Genomic DNA, 24,059 nt, shown 5'->3' with positions numbered 1-24,059 from the left:
TTTGCTATTCTTTCTGCACATAATTACATTGTTTCAGATGTAAACATTCGTTTTTGAACAAAAGGAAGGTTAATCTTTTCCCGCGACCGAATATTTAAGTGAAATGCTATCGATTCGAATTCAGAAGCTATTTTTAAAGCTATTTCGATTGTATTATTCAGATACACTAAAGTGTTCAGATCATATAGCGTACCGTATATTCCCAGTACGCTATTGACCGATGAATTTTTATCTCTACCAACAGACCGTGGAGAAAAAGAAATATCGAAGCAGTCATCAAGAATTAACTCATTTTTGTAGCGTTTTGAATTGAAATTGTGAGTAGGATTTGACTTTGGACAACGTCCAAACAACTCAATGTACATTTTGATTACAGGCTTGTAAGCGCCCCCTCTAAAATGCTCTTTAATATAAGTAAGATGGTTAAAATATTATGGTTTGCAATAATAATATAATTATTATTGTTATTATTATCCATAACTTGAATCCACACATACGAAAATCTTATGCGCGAACTTGAGCCACCTTTGCCGCGAGTTGCCTCGGTATGCAATAGTATTTAAAATGCTAAGAAATAACTAACTAATCAGATTTATATAAACACATTTTCGTTATTAATATTTTGTTTTAAGTGTACAATAGTGCAAGTGTAAGTCAAGTGATTTATTAAAATTAAAGTATGACGTTATGTAATATATTATATTCAAAATAGTCTGTTAAATTTAAATTATATGACATACGGGGGGGGGCTGAAAAATTCTAATAAACACCTAGAACATGGTTCTATCTCAATTCCTTCATGGTGATTACCACAACTTTTCCTTACACCCTCGTATTATATCGACCAATAATTATATAAAGAAATATTTGAACATACTTATTAATAAATGTTAAATAAATAAATAAACACATACCCCGCAAATGTCTTTTAGTACCCCAAATGGAGCAGGGAAAAACTAAGACAAGTTAACAGTACCCAAAAATTAATAATAAATTTGTTATGTTATGTTATTATAACACAAATGTGTGTGTGTGTGTGTGTGTGTGTGTGTGTGTGTGTGTGTGTGTGTGTGTGTGTGTGTGTGTGTGTGTGTGTGTGTGTGTGCGTGTGTGTGTGTGTCATTATTATTTCATTCAAAATAGAATGAAAAATTAAAGTACAATCAAGTATTATGAATGTTTTAAACGTTGTATCAGAATACCTTGTGATATACTAAATTGTGTAAAAAAAAATTGTTTTGTAGAAAAGCCAACTGAAGTTTTGTTAATTGAAGGCGTGTTGTCTTAGCCTATTTCCAACAGAGTGAGTCATCTATACCTACAACGATCATGTTTCATCTTCCCCACGAAACTAATTTAGGATACTTTGTGACGGACGGTACTGAGAGAAGGGGACCTCAGAAAACTGAGCATCTCTACGAAAGACAGAAAAGTAAATCAATAATAGACGAATCGGTGATCAGCTTACAGCACACTAACAGCCTAATTTATCATGAGGTTCTTAAGAGCATCTTGCCACAAATGGGAGCAGTAGTCTAAGATCACATGGATTTGTATGCGGTTTATAATTGCTTAAAGGTAGCCTGACACTTGCAGAAAAAGAAAAAAAAATGGATGAGCAGATGTTATCTGTGATATTTTTATGCAAAGAAGAATTCGGGGTTTAAATTAAAGACAGCGTTGAGTTTTAATAGCACTGAAGTTAAAAAGTTATCAAACTGTTACCGCCAAAGAATAATTTGTACATTTGCATTTGTCACATAAATTGCAAATGCAAATGTGGATTACACAGTGGGAGATGATGGATTATTTGGTGTGCAGATTAATGTATATGGTCGTGTAGAGTCTGTGGAATGGGTTGTTGGATTCCATATGAAGGCACTTTTCTTGCATTCCAAGTAGCAATATTCAAGCAATTTCTGCGTAGCTACTCGAAAATATAACTTTATGTATACATTATACATTTCGTTTCTTAACCAATTTAAAGTATTAGTATTTTACTGTCTTGAGGGCGACTTGAGTTACAAGTAAAAATGGGCTTCATCAGCAACACTTATTAATACACCAGTCTCATTTAGTTTCCGCAGTCAATTTCCTTTGTATTCAAAACATTTTCATGCCATTCCCGAATCATTACTATTGAGCAAACCAACACCATTTTATCTACATTCCACAACTTAATGAACATTCATTAGATATAAACAGAAAAGAAATAACACACATTTTACTCCCAGATGTACTCGAAATGAAAAGGGATGACAGTGAGTTCTTTAAATAGAAATATCCTCCTGCATTTGTTTTAACTTATGTCTTATTATCTGTTCACCTTGGGAAAGCAGCACGTCCTCCTTATTGATGATGATTCTTGTTACAGCTAAAGGAAACGGTTTACCAGCATGCCTCTGGTAACTCGCTTGTCTGATACCACTGAGAATTATTGTCTTTCCTTCACAGCATACAACATCTTGACATTGCATCCTTGGCCAATTGGCATCATCCTGTTTTCCAACTCATTCTGGGAGTGATTTATTTTAATTATACCATTTTGCATATCCAACACACTTGTTTCGTAAGTACATCCCCAGATGGCTTCTCTGTTTATCGCTATTTGTCTCCTGTTATCTACAGCCTCCATCCTTCACTTTCTACTCTTCCCGATCTTTATTTTTTCTTATTTATTTGAATTTTATATTGGTAGAAAAAATCTCTTTGGAGGAAATAACAAATTGAGTTACCCGATATAAAGGCTCATTAGATAACAGTTTTTTTTTTTTTTTTTATGTTCTTCGTAGAAGTGGATCTCCAAGAAAATTAGTAAGCTTGCCCAAGTTGGTCAGAGATGAACGAATGGGCTGTGGCATTGACACTAATAGGATCCAGTGTGTTTGTTACTGCAGTACTCTTGTGTACATGTCGATTGTTAGGAGGATGGACGTGGATATGCGCCTGGATATCAGGTAATAAAGAGGAAACCGCTCAGCTGACGAAAACAGGACAGTTTTCTGCTAACGGATACATGGTAAGTGACATAAGTATTTTAAAGTTTTGCCTGGTACTGATATATGTAATGTAGCATTTTAAATTACTTGTTTAGTAATACAACAGCAATTAGTTCAGTCAATTTCCTAATAAATGTAAAATTCATTTTTAATTCATTGAAAATTTTATCATATGTAGTGTTAGGCTCTCTTTTAACTAAACGTTGACCAGAGACTTCCTAGTTCGGTTTTAAAGATAATTCTTTGTTTCGAAATGCTAGTCCGAATTCTGTCTTTGACCAGAAATACCTTATAATGACTTCAAATGGCGTTGAGTCAGTTGGTCTCATACACATACCGGTTAACGAATCAGAAGCATTTATTTAATACCGAGCGGGATCATCCTGTTGGACCTTTAAAACAGATCCTCCTCGGTTCCCTTCGATGAGATATGAGTCGGGAACCGTCTTCATTAAATGCTTTGGTCAATTGGTGCACACAGGAAATTCTGTTTGCCCATATAAGCCTTCTCAGACGACGGCGATCCCGTACCTGAAGGGTTAGGACCACAGTTACTCCTCGCAGACAAGCAAAGAGGGTTATTTTTCCACTGATTAAACACTCTGGATCTCTCACCTTTTGAAGATACCAGTCGGCTCTGTTGTTTTCAAAATCGTGGTTCCAGACAGACGGGCACCCACAATAAACCTTTTATCGAATTCCGAAAGATCCTTTGTTTTTTTCCCATTGCGATCAACGCTATTGACGATTACTGACCAGCAGAATTCTTAAATAGTTGCCTAGAACAGGTGGTGACGCATGTGACCAAGTGTATTTTGCACATATACGCTACGCAGGTGATTTTTATGTACATCTGCATAACGGTTTCTATTCAGTGGCCGGTGAGTGAGTGAGTGTGTGTGTGTGTGTGTGTGTGTGTGTGTGTGTGTGTGTGTGTGTGTGTGTGTGTGTGTGTGTGTGTGTGTGTGTGTGTGTGTGTGTGTGTGTGTGTGTGTGTGTAAATAGAGGCAGCAAACGTTTCAAGATTTTTATTTCACAAAACACAAAGAAACGGCCTTTGAACATACGCAATTAATAGCTAATACTCTCCTCATAGCTTTGGGTTACTTCGACCATAATTCCAAACAGATGTTCCTTCATCTATTCTTAATACGCTTTCATCTTCTTTGGGTCCTAGACTTGATTCGAATTCAGATCTTGCAATGTGACAGATATGACTCTATGTTGTACCAAAACCAAGCTAATACTCCTTTCAACAATTACATAAAATATTAACGAATTGCTGGATTGGTTGCCAGAGGCGTATCTAGTAAGCGTAAAACACCCTCCCCGGAGACTCAAATTGCTCCCCAAGGCAAAAACCTTGACAGACTCTCGAAACTTTGCATCAAATTTTAGTCGCCTCTTACGGCATGCGTGGTCTACAGTGGCGATTTTTAAGTGAAGCCCTTTCTAAAAATTAAGACGATCCCCCAGACCACTCCCTACGAATGGCCGAAAGATCGTCCAAATCAGCGTTGGTTCCACTCAGTCAAAGGCTCACCCTACCATTGAGCAGAACTTCTCATATTCCAGAGAAAAGCTTCCAACGACAAGGTCAGAGCCATGCCGGAAAACACCCTCTCTGGAGACTCAAATTACTCCCACAAGGCAAAAACCTTAGGGGGAGAGAAATTCTCGCAACTCTGTTTCCCATTTCAGTCGCCTCTTACGACATGCATGGGTTGCAGAGGCACGGTATATAAGTAAAGCGTTCTCTAAAAATTAAGACGATCCCTAGACCACTCCATAGTGGCCGAAAGATCGTCCAATTCAGCGTTGGCTCCACTCAGTGACGGACTCCCACACCACAGAGCAGAACGGCTCATATTCCAGGGAAAAACATCCACCGAAAAGTGTGGTACTGGGCCAAGAATTTCCTGGAAGGCTAAGGGAAGTTGTTTCCATTTATAAAGGTGGAGGTATTTTCTGTTAAATCTTGTGTGGTGCCTAGTTGCAATATGATGGGGTTGGGATCAGAACTTAATTCGTTGACTGCATGTATTTGATAGCTATGCGTTATGTTTTTTAATATACAGTAGTTATATCACGTACATCAGGACGTCCGGTTGCTCCGTAGTGTGTGGGTTCTGTGGGTCCTATTACTGCTATGTTTCGTGAAGTAGTATAAGAGTTGAGTATTCTTCCATTGATATTTGAGTATTTAATATTCGTCCAGATCTGATTCTAGGAGTTTTTTTATTTTCGGGGGATGTATGCTGCAAATACCATGATACTGCTTGTGTTCTCCATGTGTATTTTAATTCCTGTTGTTTCCATGTGTTCTGTTTGAGGTGTGGCGATTGCTTTGTGTTTTATCCTTCTTTTAATGAAGATGGCAGTTCCTCCTCCTCTTGCATAGGTTCTGTCTGTGCAGTACATGGTGTAGTTGTTGATTCTTGGCTTGCCAGATGGACGCAGGTGTGTTTCATTTACTAAGATGATGTCTGCTTGGGTTTCTGCCGCGAATTTCTGTAGTTCTATTGCTTTGTTGGGTAGTCCGTTAGCATTCCAGATGATCTGTAGAGAGTTGGGTTTTATTTTGTTTTTATCCATTAAGGATTGCAGAGAATAAAATCTGTGTGTGTTTTAGAATGATGTCGTTGGCCTTTTGTGTTGGGTCAGTTTGTTGGAGTTCTGCCAGCATCTCTCCTATGCAGCTCGTTATGTTGAGGAGATTGTTGGTTTGCTGTGGGTGGTTTGTTTTGAGTCTTGTTGTTGCGTTGGTCTTGCAACTTCTGCATATGGTCTTCCGTTTGTTGTGGAGGCTTGATTTGTTGGGTGGGTCTGCTTTCTTGTATGGGCTTGCTGCTTTGGCGTTGTATCTTTTAGTTTCGGGGATGTGATGTACATCCTCTGTAGTTGGCGGGGTGTGCCCCCCCCCGCAGTTAGTACATTTCGCTGGCTGAATGTGGTTTCTTGCATTCTAGTGTGGCGTGTTTTCCTCAATTTCACGCATCGGAATTCTGCTTTGCAGCATCGCTGTGCATGACCCAACTTCTGACATCTGTGACATTGTGTTGTTGTGGATTTGCGTCTCAGAGATTCTACTTTTATAATTAGGTCACAAATGGTTTGGAGGTCGTATATATCTGATCTTTTGAGATTTCGACTAGGATCAAGGGGTAGGGTGTCTTGTCTGCTCTGTGCATTCGGCTTACTTTAATGGGGTTAAATCCTTTGTTATGTAGGTCTGTGGTGACTTCTTCTTCTGTTGATATTGTTTCTGTGATTCCTTCTAGTAGTACTTTCAGATGTTTGTCGCTGTTGAGTTGGAATGTGTGATACGGTAGGTTTTAGAATTTTGTTGTTTCTGTAGTCTGTCGATGTCTTAGGTTGAATGCGTATTCCTTCTTCCTTGTTTGTTGCTTTTGCGAAGGTGATTCCTGTTGTTTTCAGAGCGGTGGCGATCAATGTCCAGTGTTCCTTGGCCCTTATGATGACTCGGGGTATTCTTTCCTTTGTTCCGTTGTCTGTTTCTGTTGCTCTTGTTTTGGATATTTCTGTCGTGTTAGATATTTTTCTTTTCTTTTTTACTTTCTGGAAGTCAGTGTGCGATTCTGCTGTTTGGTAGGCGTTGCTATGTGTTGCTTGTTCTTCTGATTGTGGTACTCTTGCCACAATCAGAAGAACATGATGTCGTCTGTGACTGCTGCAGGGAGGAATGTGTCGTACAGTTTTACTTTCCCTGGCCAGTTATCGTTTAAGAGTTTTCCTAATCTTAGGAACTCTCTGTAAACTTCTTCGAACGTTAGGGGCTTTTCCATGGTCTTGGTATTGCTAAGTTATATATAGAGAATTGGCGGCTACTTACCCTAGTAGCGTTTCTGAGTTCTGGCACTCAGAAACGCTCCTGTGGTCCTTTTTGTAATAAGGTTCCAATACTTTGAGAATAATCCGTCACTAAAACTACTGTCTCCTCACTTCACTCGTAATATCTATCTTACAATCACGCATAACCCATAACGGTACTGACTTGATGGGTGAAACATAATTGCTTTTCATGTTCCCGTTTGTCTGAGAAGAAAAGTTTTTTGAGTGGAAAAATTATTGAGCTTTAATCTCGCCCTGAAAAGGCAGTGAGATTAGCTGTGTTCAGCTGAGCATAGAATGGATTTGGGTCTTTTGTATTTGCAGAAATCTGCTTCATTGTAGTCTGAAGCTTGCTTGCTCAGTGGGTTCGGATGATGAGTTGTCTTGATGAAGAACTTTTCAGCTAGGTCGTGAAGGATATCTTACAATCCTTATAAGGACTGGCTTAAAGGGGCGAAGCAAGAATGCTTTTCATCTTCCCCGTTATCTGTAGAGGACAGTGTAAGAATAAGGTGTTATTGAGCTATATAAATAAATAAAGCTATGATCATGGCAGGAGGGTAACTGCAATAGTTAGAACTTCATTGGCGTTTAAGTAAAGCTGATCTCTAAAAATTCGGACGATCTCTATACCACTCCATAGTGGCCGGAAGACCGTCCAACTCAGCATTGGTACCCCCACCACCGAGCAGAACCGCTCATATTTATTCCGAAGAAAAGCATTCACCGACAAAGCCCCCTCACCAGGACGTGCCGGAAAACACTTCCCCGGAGACTCAAATTGCTCCCTTAAGGCAAAAACCTTAAAAGAGCGAACTCAAAACTCTCGAATCTCTACGCCCCAGAAGGTAACAGCATACAGCCGAGCCTCAGTTTAACTTCATTGGTTGAGCATTACCATCCATTACCCTCCAAGGATATTATTATTATTAATCATTAATCACCGCATCTCACGGTCGATTTTATTAATATTCATCTTCTTAGAATAAAATATAGGTGTATTACTCTATACAAAATTTATTAATAAAAATTAAACTTTTTTTAGATAATATAAATATATTTATTAGAAAATTACAGTTACAAATTATTTTATTAGAAATTTTGTAATTTATAATTTATAATTTAATAAATATATCCTTATATTAAGTTAGCTCAAGTAAACGAATATAGTAGATTAACTTGTAAATGATTGATTTTCCTCAATTCGGATTGGCTGGTTAAGAGTTGTGATATTGTTTGCCTTTTGCAAGATATCCCTTTTTTTTTCTTTTTTTTTTGTGTGTGGTCCGACGATGTTTCAGAAAAACAGAATACCAGGTAGAATATGCAATGATCCAGCGATCTTCAATAACGCAGATCTTTTCCTCAATATAAAGCTCTTGAGATAAATGGAGTTGCAATAAACAGTGATTGGTTGAGACTGTATGGATTTGGGTATTTTGCTTGATAGCCAATTTACTGCAGAAATCATAGTGGTAAGCCAATATGAGTTCAGCAGATTGTTGGCTTAATTAAAAGACACTTTAATTGTAAGAGAAAAGAAGCTATCACACCGTTATGTAAATGTCACTCAGGTCAATATTGGATAATTGACCTCAGTACGGTTTAAAATAGACGTCAAAAATTGACTGTATTTACCGATGTTATCATGGTAAATGTATGTAGTTGATGGACAGTTTGTGTGTGTGTAGTAGTACATTTGAATGCTCTCCCTCAATGAGCCGTTGGACTCATTGGAGGTATTATCATGTAATAGTCATAGTAATACTAATAGTCATGTGAGTGGAGTTGTTGGGTGTCGAACCAAAGTCTGTCAAACCAAATAGCATCGTCGAAGCAGACTGACCTACAGAGGCTGCTATTCAAAATAAATGTATAAAATTAATTAATTTTAAGAGTACTTGTTTTTGGATTGGACTGCATTCTTGAGGCGCGTATACGTTTACTTGCATTTCTAGGATAAGATCATCATTCATGAACTGAAACAAATCCTTCAATATGCTAGATCGCCAAGTTGAGACGAATTTGGCAATTTCCAAGATACGAAACAGCCGTTTATCGTGTTAAATAATTTTATTTATGTTTAAATTGTTATACTGCAACATATTATTCAATATATTAATTTCATTTCAATAACAAGACATGACCATGAGCTCTGTAAAGTGTCAAGAGCAGGAGAGAAATGCTGTGGAACGAAAAATAATACCACGCTGTTTGGAGGCTGAAGACACTTCCAGTAAAGGTTAGATGCGAAAGTTAACCCCAAGAAGAAACAAAAGAGATCCTGATTGACAAGGAGAATGTTGTCAAAAGTGAAGAAAAGTGAGGCATGGTCTTCTTCGATATAAGATGAGATTAAAATTAAAACAGTGGCTTTAAAGTTCGCCTGGGTTTTACCTCACTTGAGAATGGCGAAGAACATCCGAGTATTTAAAGAATTGGTTGAAGTGCGATTACCTGAGTGTTAAGTTTGGAAAATGAGAAAGTGGAGTGGAGAATACTTTCATTAGCATAGCCATGAATACGATTGGATGTCAGAGAGAAGAAATCATTGATGCATAGGTGGAAGAGTGTAGGTGAAAGCATAAAGCGCTGGGAACACCAGCGCTGACTGAAAAATCTGATAAAAGGACACTATCACAATATAATTGATAGCACTTCCATAGTTGTCTGTGCAGCTCTATGGAAATGGTCATTCGTTTGATTCCGCTGTGCTAGACTTCCCAAAGAAAGACATAGGTTCAATTCTAGTCGTCAAGTTTAATGAATGTTTTAAACTTTATGGATTTGATAGATCGTTGGCACAAGCAAGTAGGTTTTTTCCTGCCAGAAAAAAAAAAAAAACACTCTTCTTGGTTGTGTCATATTCACATTCCAGAGATAATTTATACCTGTTATGGTTTAGAAATCACAAGGTGACGGAACTTGTTTGCTCTCCTCTGGAAGCCTTTATCCATTGATAGCTTTTGAGCTCCCTTGACTAAAGGATGGAGTTCGCTGCCTACCGATATTCAAAAAGGTTAGGGATCAAGAGACTTCGCTCCCTCCCTGTGAGAATAATACGAATTTGTTTATTTATTTATTTAACTGATACACGTTCCGTGTGGATATTTAATTTTCGTGGTAACACTGTGTTACAAGCTTTACTGAAGACATTCAAAAAATAAATTATAAATTCACTATCATTATCCAAATAATTCAATAGCAAACTGCAACTAATTCAACTCCTTTGCCCTTGAAAATAGAGTCAACACATAAACAATGCAAGAACCATAGAAGATCAGGAGAAGATGGAATCAATATGGGACTTTTCAAATTCTCTGGAGACAACTTCAGATACAAACTACTAGAATTCATGAATAAGATCCTAAATGGCCAATTACCACCAGAAAACTGGCAAAATGCTATGATCGTTCTCATCTCCAAAAAGACAATATTAATGAATGTCAAACTATAGAGGCATTAGCCTTTTAAACACCGGATATAAAATACATTCAAGTATGTCAAAGAGTAGATTAATCAAATATTATGAAAATATTTTTGGAGAGAAAAAAAACGGTTTCCGTAAAGACAGATCTCGCACTGAAAAAAGAATTCAATTTAGAGACCCAGATATTATTAATCGATTATATAAAAAAAAGGCTTTTGATAAAGTCAATCTTAATAAACTACTGGGAATTTTAAGCGATGACAACATTCCTAACCACAGCAATTTTTCAATATATATAATAAACCAAAGAGCCTGTGTAGCTCAGTGGATGTAGCGTTTGCACACACCATAGCGCTTGACCGCACGAAGGAAGACTTTGTTTCGAATCTAGTCGGCGACTAAAAGAAATTTTTCTGAGCCATTTTTCGACAGGTTCCCGAGCACGGGCAAGCGGGTTTTTTCTCCCAGAAACTCGGGTTTTCCATCCCGTAAACTCAAGAAAATCGATAGAACCAACATTATTTCAGACATTAAATATATTGTGTTAGGGTTAGGGACCAAGAGATGGCGGCACTTGTTGAGCCGTCTCTTCACTGCGTGCCGCTTAATTAGTGATAGCCTTGGGGTTGGGCCAGCTATCTCTGACGGGGTACCAGTGGATAGGGCTGAAACGGCCTCGCCTACTCGCTATACGGGAATAAAAAGCCGTTAGCTGATTTTTTTAATAACAATAACCAATTATAATAAAGATAGCAGCACAAACATCCGAATCACAGAACATAAATACAGGTGTCCTCGGACACCTGCATTTATGTTCAAAATTTATGATCTGAATTTATGTTTTGAATTTATCTTCTGTGATTCGGATGTTTGTGCTGCTATCTTTATTATAATTGGTTATTGTTATAAAAAAAAATCAGATAACGGCTTTTTATTCCCGTATAGCGAATAGGCAAGGCCGTTTCAGCCCTATTTAACTTTTGGAGATTGAATGGGCAGTTCAATCTCCACTAGTACCCAATCATAGATAGCTGGTCCAAGGCTATCTCTGATGGGGCATTTTTAGGGATGTAGTAGCGATAGACTACATCCCTAAAAAAGGGTTGTAGTCTATCGCCACTCCTCTTTAATATCTATATTAATAATATTATAAGAGAGTGGGGGGGGGGGAAACAACCAGTTTTGGCATGCCCATAAATGATTACACCAATATCGATACAATTTTATTCGCTGACGATGAGGTTCTAATTGAAGATAACGAAGATTCACTACAGCAGCGAGCAGCCTTTGATTAAATGAAATAGCAAAAGCATACAATAAAGAAATCTCCACTTCCAAAAAACCAAAGTTATGGCATTTAAAGCCGAGAAGAACCAATTAGAAGCAACATTTGCATGAACGATGATATTATAGAGCAGATTAAACATTCAAATATCTGGGCTACCACTTATCTTATAAAAGAGAGAAAGACATGCCACATATAATAACCAATTATATAGGAATAACAAAAACTATCAATCAGATATACCATCCAAGTTTAATAAGCAAGAAAACAAGAATAAGAATCCATAACTCACAAGCAAGAACTATCCTAACATATAGTTCAGAAGCCTGGATCATAACTCAAGCAGACGGGAAAAGACTGATAACCTCTGAAATGAGATTCATGCGCAAAACAGTTGGATATAATAGACTAGACTTAAAAATAAATAACGATATCTTAAAGAAACTTGAGGTGATACCTATTTTAGACTACATCGATCTGTATAGAGTGAGACGGAGACAACATACAGAAGACTCCCTAGAAAGATACAAAGATATCGGCCTGAAGGGAGAAGGAATAGAGGACGGCCTTTGAAAAGATGGGAAGAGACGGCGACAGGCCACTAGGCCTATTACTGGAAACGAAGAAGAAGAATATGGTAACATATTCCATTAAAATTATTCATGTGTGTGTATATATATGCGTATTTTGTGTGTTTAATGCCTGCACTAGATGTCAAAATGTCAACTGCATGATAAATGCAATTTTTTAGCTGATCACTGTATTACAAACATGTGATACAGGGTCCTCGGTTTTTTTTTTTTTTGCAGTACAGCGAGGTATTACTTAACATATTAAGTTCAAAAAACTCTCGAAGATTTTAAAATCGGAATAGATTTAATAAATATTAATTAATCAGAAAGAATTATATATATATGTATGTAATAAATTTTTTAACTTGGAGAAATTGTACATTAGGATAACCAAGTTATTTAATAAACTTGGTTATTTTAACTCCTAATCCCAAGTATGCAAACAATTAAGTTTGCGCCTGAATCAAAGTTCAAGTCTAAAGATGATACAACACCAGGGAAACTCATTGAAAAAGGTGGAAAGCTCTGATCACTATTCTTAGTATTTTCCCATAATGTAAAGCACATCTCACTAGAAGATGTATCCTGCAATGTATTATGGGTGGGGTCACTACCCAGACCGGTTTCAACCTTTCTTGAGGTCTCCTCAGTGAGTAGCTAGACCCTAAATACCAAGATTTTAGTAATACGGAGCCTTATCAACTTTACCTATAGGAGTTGCAACGAGGTGTTTTTATTTTTAATAAAAATCTCTGGAGGAGATATAGATGTAATAAATTTTTTAACTTGGGGATATTGTATATTAGGATAACACACATACACACACACACACATATATATATATATATATATATATATATATATATATATATATATACAATGTGTTAAAGATACCAAGCTATTTTAAATATAAACCTTTTTTACTCCATTTCCCAAGTAAGCAACCAGACAAGTCAGTCAAGTTTGCGCACAAGTGTTGCAAGTCTAGCTGACTTGTTGCAAGTCTAGCATGTAGTGCAAGTCAAGGCAACTCGTGGTAAAGGGAGTATAAGCGCTGATCACTATTCTTAATATTTACCCATAATGCAAAGCACATCTCCTGGAGGAGATGTATGATGCTATGTATTAAAGGCAAGGGGCCACTACCCAGACCGGTTTCGACCTGTATTCAGGGCTCGTCAGTGGGAGCCAGGCTACGAAATACTAAGTTTTAAGTAATACAGAGCTTATAAATATTTTACCAAAACAAGTTACCATAAGGTGCTTTGACCTTATTAAATAAAATTCTCAGGATCAGATATAGATGTAGAAAGTTTTTTACCTTGGGTATAATATATGTTAAAGATACCAAGCTATTTTAAATATAAACCTGGTTTTTTACTCCATTTCCCAAGTAAGCAAACAGACAAGTCAGTCAAGTTTGCACCTGCAAGTGTTGCAATTCTAGCTGACCCTGCAAGTAGTGCAAGTCAAGGCAACTCGTGGTAAAGGGAGTATAAGCTCTGATTACTATTCTTAATATTTACCCATAATGCAAAGCACATCTCCTGGAGGAAATGTATGATGCTATGTATTAAAGGCAAGGGCCACTACCCAGACCGGTTTCAACCTTTATTGAAGTCTCGTCAGTGGGAGCCAGGCTACGAAATACTAAGTTTTAAGTAATACAGAGCTTATCTTTAACATATATTATACCCAATGTAAAAAACTTTCTACATCTATCTCTCATCCTGAGATTTTTATTTAATAAGGTCAAAGCACCTTATGGTAACTTGTTTTCCTTACAAGGAAAAAAGTAATCCTTACAAGGCTTCAATCAGAAATGGATAAATATGGTATAATTCCAAATGAGCAGTTTGGATTTAGAAAAAAACCACATCACCGTTCAGCAGATCCAGAGGCTGATCGAATTCATCTCCGAAGGCTTCAACCGGAACCATCATACAGCTGCAGTCTTTTCACATGCTGCAAAGGCTTTTGATAAGGTGTGGCATCAGGGTCTTCTCTACAAGCTCATCACATTCAATACGCCTACTAATCTAGTTAAAATAATTCATTCATACCTCAAAGACAGATTCATGCAAGTCAAAATAAATGAAACTATGTCAGCCAGATGCTAGGTCCTGCCGGAAGTGCCGCAGGGCTCACTCCCCCCCTTGCTGTTTTCTATCTATATAGCTGATATTCCTCAAAACCCAAGCTCAACAATCACTGCATTATACGCAGATGATACTGCATTATTGGCAAGATCTCTCAGCCCCAAACTAGCCATCAAAAGACTCCAAAACAGTATTCACACACTAAGGAAAAATGGTTGATGGACTGGAGGATCTAAGCAAACCCACAGAAGAGTTCCGCCATACTATTCACTAGAAAGAAGCCTCAAATCAAGGAAGGTATACATTTACTAGAAGTTAAAATCCCATGGATGAATACATGTCAAATATCTCGGCGTAATTCTCAATAAAAAACTACAATTCACCAGTCATATAAAACACATAAACTCAAAGACATCCAAAGTAATAGCGCAGCTCTACCCCATGATCAACAGAAATAGCAAACTGGATACTCAGAACAAACTACTCATATACAAGATGGCAATACACCCCGTCATCACTTACGCATCTCCTGCGTTTAGTTATACCTCGAACACAAATATATTCAAACTCTACAAAGAATACAGAACAAATGCCTGAGAAGTAGTTTAGATGCCCATGGTTTATCAGAAACTCCCAGATTCACAGAGAAGTCAACATTCCCTTATCACATCCCTCCTTCACGACCTAGCTGAAACGTTCTTCATCAAGACAACTCATCATCCGAACCCACTGATCAAGCAAGCTTCAGACTACAATGAAGCAGATTTCTGCAAATACAAAAGACCCAAATCAATTCTATGCTCAGCTGAACACAGCTAATCTCACTGCCTTTTCAGGGCGAGCTTAAAGCTCAATAATTTTTCCACTCAAAGAACTTTCCTTCTCAAACAAAGGGGAATATGAAAAGCATTTATGCTTCGCCCATCAAGTCAGTACCGTTATGCGTGATGCAACGAACAGAAAAACCAGTTGCTTGGCTTTTCTCTTGTAAAGTGTTGATTTTATTTAATGATCGGCAAACGTTATTAAAGTGAAATGAAAATCATAAACTGGTCATACTTTCTTCCATTGCAGCGATATTTTGGCATATTTCTTTGGCGATTAATTCGCTTCTTTTAATTGCTTTCAATAATATTAACATATTCAACTGCCTTCCCGAACTAAGATATCCATTTAAGTAAATGAAAATTAAAACGCAATCAACTATCAACTATCAACGTTACTGATATAACGGGTGAAGCAAAAGCTTTTCATATTCCCGGCTATCTTGGGAGAAGTTGTGAGTTGAGGAAGTATGAGCTAATTGCTCGTCCTGAGTGGGCTGGGAGATTAATCCTCATTGTTGGGGTTTAGGATGGCTTTAGGTCTTCTATGTTTGAAATAATCCATTGCGTCATAATCTGCAGCCAGTTGGATCAGTTTGTTAGGGTGCACAGTTACTTTTGAGAAGAATTTGATTGCTGTAATCTTCATGAAAGTGTAAATATAGGAAAGATTTGTGTCTCGATGTAGCTGGGTAGTTCGAATGAACCATGGGGCGCCCAGGATCATTCTGAGACATTTGTTCTGGGTGCGTTGTAATTTGATAATATTCGAGTTTGAAGTATGACTCCAGGCCGGTGAAGCGTAGATGAATATTGGACGAACCATCAGTTTGTATATGAGAAGTTTGATTCTGGTGCTCAGCTTACTGTTTCTGTTTATTAGGGGGTAGAGCTGGGCTATGGCTTTTGATGTGTTGGCACAAAGATTGCTGATATGTGAACTGAAGGTCAGTTTTCTGTCTAGTATTACACCAAGATATCTGATCTCTGTTTTCCACGGAATTTTGTGTTGAAAAGGAGAATATCTTCTTTGGGAAGCAGTCATCTTCTTAAAAATAGGACGGCTACGGTCTTCAGGGGATTCACTAGGAGTCGCCATTTGACGAAATATTCTTCAATTTGCAGTAATTAAATTAAAATTAAAACGCAGAAGCAGAACGCAGAACGATACTGTTTTGATGGGTGAAGCATAAATGCTTTTCATAATCCCCTCCATCTGAAAAGGTAAGTTCTTTGGGTGGAGAATTATTGAGCTTTAAGCTGGCCCTGAAAGGGCAGTGAGATTAACTGTGTTCAGCTGAGCATAGAATTGATTTGGGTATTTTGTATTTGCAGAAATCTGCTACATTATAGTCTGAAGCTTGCTTGATCAGTGGGTTCGGATGATTAATTGTTGTCTTAATGAAGAACTTTACAGCTAGGTCATGAAGGAGAGATGTGATGTAGGGAATGCTGACGTCTCTGAGAATTCGGGAGTTTCTGATAAACCACGAAGCATCCAAACTCATTCTCAGACATTTGTTTTGTATTCTCTGCAACTTACGCATCTCCACGCAGGAGATGCGTAAGCTATGACTGGGCGTATTACCATCTTGTATATGAGCAGTTTGTTCTGAGTATCGAATTTACTTTTTCTGTTGATCATGGGGTAGAGCTGCGCTATTGCTTTGGATGTCTTTGAACTTATGTGTTCTATATGGTTGGTGAATTTTAGTTTTTTATCCACAATTACTCCAAGATATATGACTGTATTCTGCCATGGGATTTTAACACCTAGTAAATGTATATCTTCCTTGATTTGAGGCTTTTTTTCTTGTGAACAGTGTGGCTGAACTCTTCTGTGTGTTTGCTTGGATCCTCCGGTCCATCAACCATTTCCTCTAGTCTGTGAATACTGTTTTGGAGTCTTTTGATAGCTAGTTTGGGGCTAAGAGATCTTGCCAATAATGCAGTATCATCTGTATATAATATAGTGATCGTTGAGCTTGGGTTTTGAGGGATATCAGCAATATAGATAGAAAACAGTAAGGGGGCCAAGAGTGAGCCCTGCGGCACTCCCGCCAGAACCTTGCGTCTGGTTGATACAGTTTCATTTATTTTGACTTGCATGTATCTGTCTCTGAGGTAAGAGTGAATTATTTTAACTAGATTAGTAGGCATATTGAATGTGATGAGCTTGTAGAGAAGACCCTGATGCCACACCTTATCAATAGCCTTTTCAGCATGCAAAAAGACTGCAGCTGTATGATGGTTCCGGTTGAAGCCTTCGGAGATGTATTCGATCAGCCTGTGGATCTGCTGAACGGTGGAGTGGTTTTTTCTGAATCCAAATTGCTCATTTGGGATTATATGTAGTTGGTCCGTTTGTGATTGAAGCCTAGTAAAGACTACTTTTTCTGCGATCTTTCCAAGGTTAGACAGAAGACTGATAGGTCTGTAGCTTTCAGGGAGTTGAGCGTTTTTCCCATCTTTTTGAATGGTGTGACATCTGCTATTTTCCATGTTAAAGGGGAATACTGGAGTCTGAGGATGGCATTAATTATGTTGACTAGATGTACAATGGCTTTTCTGGGGAGTAGTTTAATTATTTTGTTTGTAATTCCATCTGAGCCTGGAGCTTTATTGTTGTTCAGGTGGGTTATAATGTTTATAACTTCTGTTGGAGAAGTAGGTGTGAGAGGTTCTAGGTCATCTTTTTGTTGTATTATGGACTGCCTAACTCGGCGGTGAATCTTGTAGATGAGATTGATGTTCAAATTTTCATATGAGGGGTTGCATTGAGTTTCCAAACTGTCGGCCAGAGCCTCTGCCTTTTCTTTATCAGTGTGAGCTATTCCTTTCGAGGTTAATTGGGGTAAAAGTTGTCTTTTAGTGTTGAAGGTTCTCAGAAACTTCTATATGGAGTTGTCTTCAGGGTTTAATTTCGTTAGCTTAGATTCCCATTCTTGGTTTCAGTGTTTTTGGAGGGCTTCACGGACTTGTCTGTTTAATTTATTTAAATTTGCTTTATCTTGAGGGGCTCTTGTGTTATGATACCTCTTTCTGGTATTGTTATTCAGTCTAATTAAATCCATAATTTCCTCGGGGATCCGTCCACTAGGGTGAAAGACTATAGTTTGGGTAATTGACTTTATTGCATTTTTTATTTGACTGGTAAAGTTGTTTGCAGCCATTTCTATCTCCTCTTTAGTGTGAATAGTAGGGACTGGGGCAATGTGATCAGGTAGGATTCTGGAGAGTTTGTCCCAAGATATGAAAGAGTGGGGAGGGGAGAATTCTTCTTGTGTACCAAGTTGAAGCATAATAGGGTTGTGATCTGATGAAAGTTCATTTATTGTTTCCAGCTGATATTGGTATCTGATGTTTTTGAGGACGACTATGTCAAGTACATCTGAACTTCCAGTTGAGCTGTGAAAGGTTGGCTCTGTGGGGCCAATTACAACAATAGAATGTTGCATTGAATAATGATTTCGAGTTCGACCTTTGTCGTTGATTGTGGAGCTATGCCAGGCTGTATGTTTGGTATTAAAGTCACCAGCCATGATAATGGAGTCTGTGAAGCTGAGAATGGAGTCTAAGTCAGATACCATCAATGGAATGTGGGGTGGATTATATACAGCAGAGATTTTAATATTGCCAGCATTGTTGGTATTAACTTCAATGCCTGTTATCTCTAGGTTCTTGGTTTGGGGATTGGTCAGAACATTGTGGCTTAGGTAGTTTTTAATGTACATAGCTGTTCCTCCTCCGCTGCTGGTGAGTCTATTTGTTTTGTACATAGTATAGTTCCGTAATTTGGGATTATTAGCTGGTCTGAGATGTGTTTCATTTATCAGTATTATGCCTGTGAGAGAATTCTTGTAGTTCTAGAATTTTGTTTTTGAGTCCGTTTGCATTCCATGCAGTGATCATGAGAGAGTTGGGATGGAATTTTCTTCTATTCATTGTTGAGGGCTGTCAAGTGAGATATTGATACTCCTTTTCCCAAATTAATAGGTTCTAAGAAGACTTTGCTAGTAGACCAACTCATTCTACAGGACATTTGCTGGCAGGCTTCAATCCCTGCGGGATTATACATTCCTAGTAGTCCGTCTATGTCTACAGGATACTTTGCTGGCAGGCCCCCGGCCCTGCGGGATTATTATACTGCTTTTAACCCATTTCTGCTGGCACGAAATCGCCATTTTGACATGGACAACATCAAAGATCACATCCAGATCCTTAACAAGGAGCAGTCTCTAGAAGTACTCAAACTCATAATAAGCAAATTAGAAACTGATTAGCCAGGATTTATAAAAGAATATATTCACTCTAATAATCAGGATGGAGAGGAGGAGGAGAATGCGAACTCACAAGAGGTCTCATTGCTGCTCTGTCACCAAAATCCCCCTGTCAAAACATCTCTCAAGGGGAGCACTCTAACAAAAGAAGAAGAACCATAGAAGACCAGATGGATGAAGACACACCAACATTAGAAGTCCCAAGGAACACCGAAAAGGTTCCACCAGTAATACTAAGGGACAAGGACAAATGGACCACTGTCGCAACAGCCCTTAGGGAACACAAAATTGCATATTCCTGGGATAAAAATCCAGATGAAGGGGTCAAAATCCAACCAGCCTCAGTCACTGACTACAGACAGCTGAAAAGATTAATGGATAACAAGAGTCTTCCATATCATACTTTTGCTTTAACCAGTGAGAAAAATATCATGGTTGTGCTTCGTGGAGTGACCGAGGGTGTCACCTGTGAAGAAATCACCACTGATCTTATGAGTCGGAACCTAATACCAGTGAAAGTGAGCAGGATGCTCAGGGCAGATAAACAGCCAATGCCACTGATACTCATAAAAATTGATAAGACACAGAAAGAGAATTATGAACTAACAACGATATGTGGCCTCAGAATTTCTACTGAGCCACTAAGGAAGAAGTCGACAGCTGGGCAGTGCCATAGGTTTGGCCATGTCCAAAAACTTTGCAAGGCAAATTACAGGTGTTTAAAATGTAGCGAGGGCCATCAGACTGTCATGTGTTCAAAACCAAGATCCACTCCAGCTAAATGCGCCAATTGTGGAGGACCTCACCCCGCTAACTACAAGGGATGCATTACACACCCAAATAACCGAGGGTTACGAAAAACTACCCTTCCAACACAATTCAGCGATGCTCAAGACAGCCGTGCTAGTCACACCCCAGTCCAAACTGTCTCTAGCCCGACAACTCAAGAAAGGAAACAAATGCCTAAAACTTATGCAGAGACAGCACGAACAAAGGCTACTCCATCTCATGACCATATAAATATATATAGGCTCAATAGGCTCAAATCTAACTTCAGTACTAACTGCCTCACTAGCTACCATGTTACAAGAATTCAGTTTGACGAATCCTTCGCCGTCCTCCACGAAAAATTAAAACGCGATAGCTGTAATAATTTTTATATTCTCCATCTTAAAATAAAATAAGGGTGTCTAAACTATCTAAAAATAATTTTATAAATTTTAAAAAATTATAAAATGTAAATAGTTAGTATGATGTGCAGTTTAATAAATAAAACTGTATATCATATTGTTATTATTATTAAATTATTAATAATTGTTTTATTAATTAAATATGTATATGAATATAGTAGAATAAGTAGTTAAATTATTGTTTTTCTAAAATTCTGTATCAATAAACGGTTGTGAAATTGTTAGTTTTTTTATTAACACACATTAATCTTTTATTCAACGGAAAGCTCTTTGAGATAAACGGAGTTGTCGTAAAGCATGACTGGTTAAGACTGTATGGATTCGGGTATTTCGATGGATACGGGATTGAATGCAGAAATCATATTAGTTATGCCAATATGAGGTTAGTAGACAGTTGGCTTAATTAAAAGAAGCGTCTATCGTAAGAGAAATGGGAGTTACGATTAATACCATTGTATAAGTGTTTGCTCAGGCCAATATTGGATTATTGTTTCTATCCTTCCCCATCAAGGTTTATAATAAATGCCAAAAATCGAGGTATTTAGGGAACCATTTACCACGATTGCATTGATAGCTATGAAACTTGGTTTGTTTGTTTGTTGTAAACCGATGAATTTATTGAATATAAAACGGAGAGAAGATTTTATCGAAATGTAAAAGTTGGTTCAGGGGATGTATAAGATAGACAGAAGGAGTTTACTGCACACAGGTTCTACTAGGGAGTGAGAGAGATTTCTGTTTTCTTGCAGAACATACGTGGACAAACCAACCAGAGAACACACAAGCGCGATAAACAGGCATAAATATTGTGGATTGTGTAGCCGATGGCGAAGTACAGGCAGTGGATTGTGGTAGCGTACTGTAAATGGTAGCTAGCTAGCTAGTGCAGTGACGAACAGGAAAGTGACTCCAAGGTGACTTCAAGGTGACTCCTAGGAATAATAATAATAATATAATAGCATATATTCTTCTTTTCTGTTTAACCTTAAACCAGTTATCTCTTTTTCAGTTAATCCTCGTAACGAAGTCTAATATATAAACATAAAATATAATATTAATTACATAATTAAATTATTTTAATGATTAAATAATGATTAATAATTTTAAATAGTTAAAATTTAAATAATAAACATGCTATCAAATGATGCATCTTAAGGGGTGGGGGAAAAGGAGGGGGGGTGCAGACTGAAATCCGACATCTGTCACTAAACGAATGGGCTTTTTTGGTCAGTTGGAATACTCGAGTGAAGAAACTAAGGTTAATGAAACAATTATGACGTGTCTGCGTGTGCGTTCTCTAGCCGGTTTGCCTACATTGTAAGATGAACAACCCAAGTTTCCAGAAATAAAATCCTTGACGGGTCACCTGAACATTCCCCGCACCTTGTAAAGGGTATTCCCGTCTTAAACGAGAAATGAACGACATCGCATAATAATAATTTCGCTATCGTCACGATGAAATGGTTACCGCAACTGTTTTAACTTGAAAAATACTTCAAATGTTGTAGCTAAGGTACCATCAAAGAAAAAATAAAATAAATAAACAATCTAGGAAATTGTTACTATAACTTTGCAACATGATAATACCAAACATCGTTCAAATTCACCTTAACTAGTCCTTATAAGGACTGGCTTAAAGGGACAAAGTAAGAATGCTTTTCATCTTCCCCGTTATCTGTAGAGGACAGTGTAGGGATAAGTTTTATTGGGCTATTAAAGCTCTGATCATGGCAGGAGGGTAACAGCAATAGCCGAGCCTCAGTTAGAACCCCATAGGCTACGGCATTGCCATCCATTACCCTCCCAGGGTTTCATTCATCCAACCAATTCTCACCTTAACGAGTCGTTACCTTGTAACAGTCTTTCAATATTAATATACTATAATAAAGTAATGGTGTATTTATTCTATTTAAAAATTCTACAAATTATTAAAAAATTTTGTAAAGATATTTCTTTGTACTTTTATAAAATTGCAGTTAACAGTTAGTGTAATAAGAATTATCTTAAAATAATTAAAATAAAATAAATTTGTATGAAAACTATGCTAAAAATGATAAAACTAGTTAAACTTTTTTTTTCATTGGAGTTATTGTTGGAACTTCCATGAGGGCAATGCCAAGAGGTTATAGAAAATAATACATCCTTGGTTAGAAAGAATTACAATATAATTTCAATGACTCCAAAGTTTCTGAATTCTGGGAAAGACAAATGTATTCATGCATCACAATACCAGCTCCACACATACCAGCACCAAGACTCTTAATTCGCAGAAGAGCTTCAAAAAAAAACAAACAAACGATTTTTTTGTCAACATTAGTTACATTGCAAACTATATCACCTCCCTAACAACTTATCCATGTGACAAATATCCTACAAGTGAGATGAGGGCAAGGCTGTAATCAAAGAGAAATGCACTCTTTGAATTAATGTCTACGAGAACTCGTATAGGCTATTGAATCTTCAAAACTGAGAAAGCAACTGGCCTGGATCCAGCCAGAATTCATCAAGAACGGTGCCTAAATGCCATTAAATGGCTGACTAACATGTATAATGACATCTCAGAGAAAGGAGCATTGCCAACATCCTTTAAAAGATCAGAAATAGAAGCTATTTTAAAACGTGGGGAAGGCACATCTCTTGTTCAAAGCTATCGACTCGTTGCTTTGTTACTCATCAGTTGGGAATTTCTTGAAAGTTTCCGACTAATGCAGTATAATATGATTTCCCCGATTTCCCGTAGCAAGATACTCATGGAGTAGGCTGGATTTAGGCCCAAGAGAGGTTGCTTCGATCAGGTGCTGGCTTTGGTCACCTATATTGAAAATGGTTTTGATGAAAGCCTAACGACAGTCTCTGTTTTTGTTCAGCAGCTTATGACGTTGGGTTGAGAGAGTCTACTCCTAGATTTCCTTGAAGTTATCCGACTTTATCTCGTAAACAATATGCCCTCAGACAGGTGAATTCCGATATATTCTAATAAACCCAAAAGTAAATTCCACAAGCTAAGAAATGGTATTCGACAAGGATATGTACTAACTCCATTGTCTTTCAATCTCTGTAGTTATTACACCTCTGCTACTGCTTCATGGACATTTTTGAATGCAGATGACATTGCAATTGCAACTGAGAACACCTTCTTTCGAGTTGCAGAGACCACATTAACAGAGGACCTATCAAAACTTGACAACTACTTTAAGTAGTGGTGTTTACAACCAAATCTGCAGTACATTAAAGTCATTGCTTTCCATTTAAATAACAACCAATCAAACTACACTCCTAAAATCTACTTCAAAAATAGCATAGCAAAATACAATAGAACCCCGAAGTATCTTGAATGACTCTTGAGAAATACTTGATTTTCAAAGATCGCTTGACGAAGACGCAGGCAAATTAAAAACTCGCAATAACATGTTGCAGAAACTAGCAGACACTTCATGGCAGCAAGGAGTGAGATGCAAGTACATTACGAATAACAGCTTTGGCATTAATGTTTCCCACAACAGAATACTGTTCTTCTGCGTGGTTTAT

The 24,059-nt window shown here is 37.6% G+C and overlaps 1 protein-coding gene across 1 annotated transcript in view; it reads left to right on the top strand.

The window, feature by feature from the left end:
* The first annotated feature begins 2,839 nt into the window (after positions 1–2,839).
* The window catches only part of LOC150097883 (synaptotagmin-12-like), a 35,521-nt gene continuing 14,301 nt past the window's right edge, over positions 2,840–24,059 (top strand). The window contains exon 1 of the mRNA XM_090406621.1: positions 2,840–3,019. Coding sequence (XP_090262747.1) covers positions 2,840–3,019 — 180 coding nt within the window. The remainder of the gene's footprint in view (positions 3,020–24,059) is intronic.

This window comes from Typopeltis vanoorti, chromosome 16, assembly GCF_054136105.1.
Source record: "Typopeltis vanoorti isolate ZY-2024b chromosome 16, IOZ_Tvanoo_1.0, whole genome shotgun sequence".
NCBI classification, from domain to species: Eukaryota; Metazoa; Arthropoda; class Arachnida; order Uropygi; family Thelyphonidae; genus Typopeltis; species Typopeltis vanoorti.
Note: the sequence above shows the minus strand (reverse complement) of the source record. Positions and strands in the feature narration are given on the sequence as shown.